At 34.9% G+C, this 4,105-nt stretch overlaps 1 protein-coding gene across 1 annotated transcript in view; it reads right to left on the minus strand.

Annotated features, from left to right (window-relative positions):
* MEI4 (meiosis-specific 4 homolog (S. cerevisiae)) overlaps window positions 1-2,630 on the minus strand; it is a gene marked incomplete at its 5' end in the record, with an annotated part of 52,774 nt that extends 50,144 nt beyond the window's left edge. The window contains one exon of the mRNA XM_009709143.1: window positions 2,071-2,630. Within this exon, the coding sequence (XP_009707445.1) occupies window positions 2,071-2,630 (560 nt within the window). The remainder of the gene's footprint in view (window positions 1-2,070) is intronic.
* Window positions 2,631-4,105: the final 1,475 nt, after the last annotated feature.

The raw sequence follows: 4,105 nt of genomic DNA on the forward strand, positions 1-4,105 counted from the left end.
CTTTCCAGATGACAGCCTTGTAATTAATGGTAATTTTATTTTAAACCTATAATCTTGATATTTCAATCACCACTTGAGTAAACAGTGATGATTAAACCTGAAGCATAACATGTCCCTGGGAGATATGTGGTACACAGCACATGAAGAATTAGTTATATAATTTCCACTACTAATTCTGAATTCTACATATTTATTTCCATATTCAATTCAGTTTAAAGAAAACCAAACCTTTAAAAAGGATTTTTCAATAAAACTTTAAAAACATTGCAATTACTACAGGCACCATTTTCCTTTCTTCCCTAGAAATGTGGAAACTACCATGATTATCCCTTAATAATTAGTCTATACAATTTTTTAACTCTTGGAATCTGTTTGATTGAAGTAACAGCTACCGATAGGAATGACTGTTAAGTCAATATTTTGGTGGAAGCAAGACATAAAACATCTCATAAAAAGCCATCTGAAGTTATTCAGAGAAAAGATGCCACTTGCAAACTAAGTGGACATACTTCACCCTTCCTGAATGATTTATAAAAGCGCTTTGCAGACCTGAAACATCCCTGATCTATCAGGATATTTTCTCTCACTTAAGCTTTGCCATGTTCCTCCAATCAACAAGTAATCCCTATCTCGATAAGCTCTTGGTTGCTGTTCTACAATTAACATTATTTTAATTATTTATTAACTTCTTATTCGAGTAAAGGAGGGGAACAGGTGGAAACACTGGACACCATCAACTATGACGAAGTCCTTAATGAATGCCTGCTCAAGTGTTCTTCGTTCTGTATCCTGTAATCCCACAAAAAAATAGGAGTCATACCTGCATGACTCTATTCCCAATACCACACAAACGGTATGTATGCTCACATCCTTTTAAAACATTGGCCACGGACAACTCTAATTAAAAACCCAAGTATCACACCATGGCAACACTGAAATAGAAAGCACCCTGATATGAGAGACACAAGGCTCTAGTCCTGGAAAAGCTTCAGTATATGAACATTTCCTTCCGAATGCTTTCTAAGCAAAATACAGGCATATTCCTCCTCTCCCCCTGCCCTTAGTTTGGTAATAATATTTTTTTTATATATTTACATTCTAGGGTAAATGCTTAATATACAGTGAGTGGGATTCATTTTGAATTAAGACAAATGGGTACATCTGTCTACAGGTGTAGCAGATGTCTAGGCTCTCATTTTGCTCAAGGAAACTTTAGAGTTCATCCTAAAATAGAGACCTAGTACCTGGTCAGCATTCTTTAGGCTCCATGGATTATAGGGATACAATCTTCATTTACTGTAACGGTAGTGTAGTTACATACATGTGGACAATAAATTGGTTATGTCTAAGTCCCAAACAATTCCACCATCATATCTGTTCCAAGTTACTATAAAAGACAGAATGAAAACCAAAAATCCTAAGACAGACAATGGAATTCATTACTTATGAGAAGTCTTGTGAAGACAGACTAGGGATGTTTCAGTTGAATGAGGAACCTAGCAAGATTATGCACGGAACAGCGCAGATTAATGAATACAGACAAAATGCAATTCAGAGTCTTATTTGCTGGTTGTGCTAGGGACATGCTATTTCTGAATTCTTCACTCATTTGCTGATTTATTTTTAAAACACAAATTTGCAAACATCTAGAGAGTGACAGAGATCTTCAGAAGCAAACTAACCTATTTAATCTAGGCGCACAAGAAAGAATAAAAAAATTGTACATTCACTATTTTGTGAATATCTACTATGTATCTTCATCCAGCAAAAGAAACAATGTGTTTTTCTCTCATATTTTCTATAAATTTGTTGTACTCTGCCTTTTTAACAGTTTTTCAAAGTCCTATACTCAGGAATAGACTAGAAGAACTTGTATGCATAAGCAAGAACTTTTTCAAACGATTTAGAGTATTTATTGTCTATACCACAAAAAAGAATAATCACAAAAATCTGAAAAGTACTCTTCAAAATATAAGACAACAAACTAATATTAAAAAAGTACATAAAACCAGGAGAATATTACAGTATACTGAAATGGTGTAGGAAAGATGGAAGGTGTTTTAAACTTACCCTATTGACATTGCTGTTTCTTAAAATAATCTGAATTAAATTTTTCTTAAATTCTTCCAGCTTCTTGAAACACTTCTTCAAAACATGATTAGATAATTTAGTATCAGTTATTAAATTGATCAAAACACAAACCGCTTCAGTAAGAAAATTCGAAACTGGAAATTTAGGACTATTGTAAAAAACAGTCAGTCCATCAAGCAACTGAGACACTGAATTGCATACGGTGAAAGAATCATCTTCAAGTTCTGTGAAGTCTGCTTGAAAAATTCCTCCTTCTGACAGTTTTCTTATTTCAAGCAGACGTTGCAAAAACTGCACTGGAGCAGTTAGAGATTCCCCCCTGCTAGTACAGCAAAGATTCAATGGGGGAACTCTTTCCAACCAACGTTTAGAAGTGTTCACATTAGGCTCAGATTGGTGAAAATCAGAAGCTATGCCTAAAGAATCGAATGCATAGTCACTAGAGACATCGCATCCAGAGTCTTCTAGCTGGCTTGAGTAACTCACAGGGTTTATACATTCCTGATCCAGAAGAGTTTCAGCAGAGGTATTTGGTTTTCCTGAAACACAAATGTGAAAGGTTAAGGTTTGTATAATACTTAAATACATGCTTATGGAAAGTGTCATATATCCTTTCTCCTTTTGCTTCCATGCAAAAAAAAAAAAAAAAAAAAAAAAAAAAAAAAAAAAAATCACAGAATACATAAGTGTTTGCTCCCCAAGAACTTCCCATGACTAGCATTTAGCTGTAGAAAAAGGTGACATTTTTAAATTAAAGTCAAAACTTTCAGAAGGCTGTGTCTATTTGTTAGCAGGATGTTTTATGCTCATAGTAATATGAACAATAACTTGGAGTTTAAAATTCCTGATGGTTTCAAGTTTTCACATATATAATTTAAGCGGAAATCACACGAACAATTTAAGTGGACATATATACTCCCATTAATTCCCAGGGAAGAAAATGCATGTAAATTTCTGGACCCCCAAACACTTTCACTACTTTTATTCTCAAGAACTTAGACTGCTTTTAAAAGACAGTAAAAGTCTCTTACTATAACCACATCAAATAAGATCTTCTCCTTTACATGTACTCTTTCTTCCTAGGTCAGGGAAGGGATTCTAACAGAGTCAAAGTCAAACAGAACATTACACTCGAGTTTTTTTTTTCTTTGTTAAATAATAAAACATTCAGAATCAAAAATTTCTCCAGTCACCACCTACTTCTTACCATCTTCTTCAAAGACACACAAACTATGTTACAGAAGGTATGCACTGCATTCACATTATTAAATTATTTTCGTACACCACTGTAGAATCTCTTTCATCCTATTTCGCACATTAGACACATTTAAGGCAGTGCCTCTGGGCATAAACTCAGTAGGAGTGACAACAGCCTCCTCCTGTGCTACAGGCTACCTATGCCAAAAGATTACAGTCAAAGCAAGCAAGAAACATTAGAGTAGTGAAGTGGAAGACCAGCACACTTAAACATCTCGGTGCTACGAAGCAAGGCTAGAACCCCATCTGACCAACTCTGGGCTGTGCCCTGCTTACCGGGGCATAGCCCAAAACGCTTCTCCTCATGCTCTTTAAAAAACATGCATATACTGCTCATATTTTCCACAAGGATCCAAAGCAGTACCATACTCCTCTGTGATTGTATTCTTCAATGAATAAAAAGGTTTTATAGATGCTTTGGCCTGACAGGAAATAAATGTTGTATTTCACGGCAAGTTAAAAAAGCATTTTTAACACAGAAAACATCACTAAACAGCAATCTGTACACTAACGAAACACTACCCAAAAAAGTTTATACAGATTTCATTAAATATACAATTTCAAATTGAATTCTGACCATTACTTCAGTCTCTGAAAACATACCAGATCATCCAATGAGGGTACTACTACTGAGATCAAAACTGGAAACATTGTTTATTTATTTATTGTTGAGTTCCATGCCTTTAACATTCAGACATACTCAAAATTGAACAGGATTGGTACCACTTGACTCAAAATGAAAGGGTTAACTGTAGGG

The sequence above is a fragment of the Cariama cristata genome, unplaced genomic scaffold, assembly GCF_000690535.1.
Source record: "Cariama cristata isolate BGI_N322 unplaced genomic scaffold, ASM69053v1 scaffold25221, whole genome shotgun sequence".
NCBI classification, from domain to species: Eukaryota; Metazoa; Chordata; class Aves; order Cariamiformes; family Cariamidae; genus Cariama; species Cariama cristata.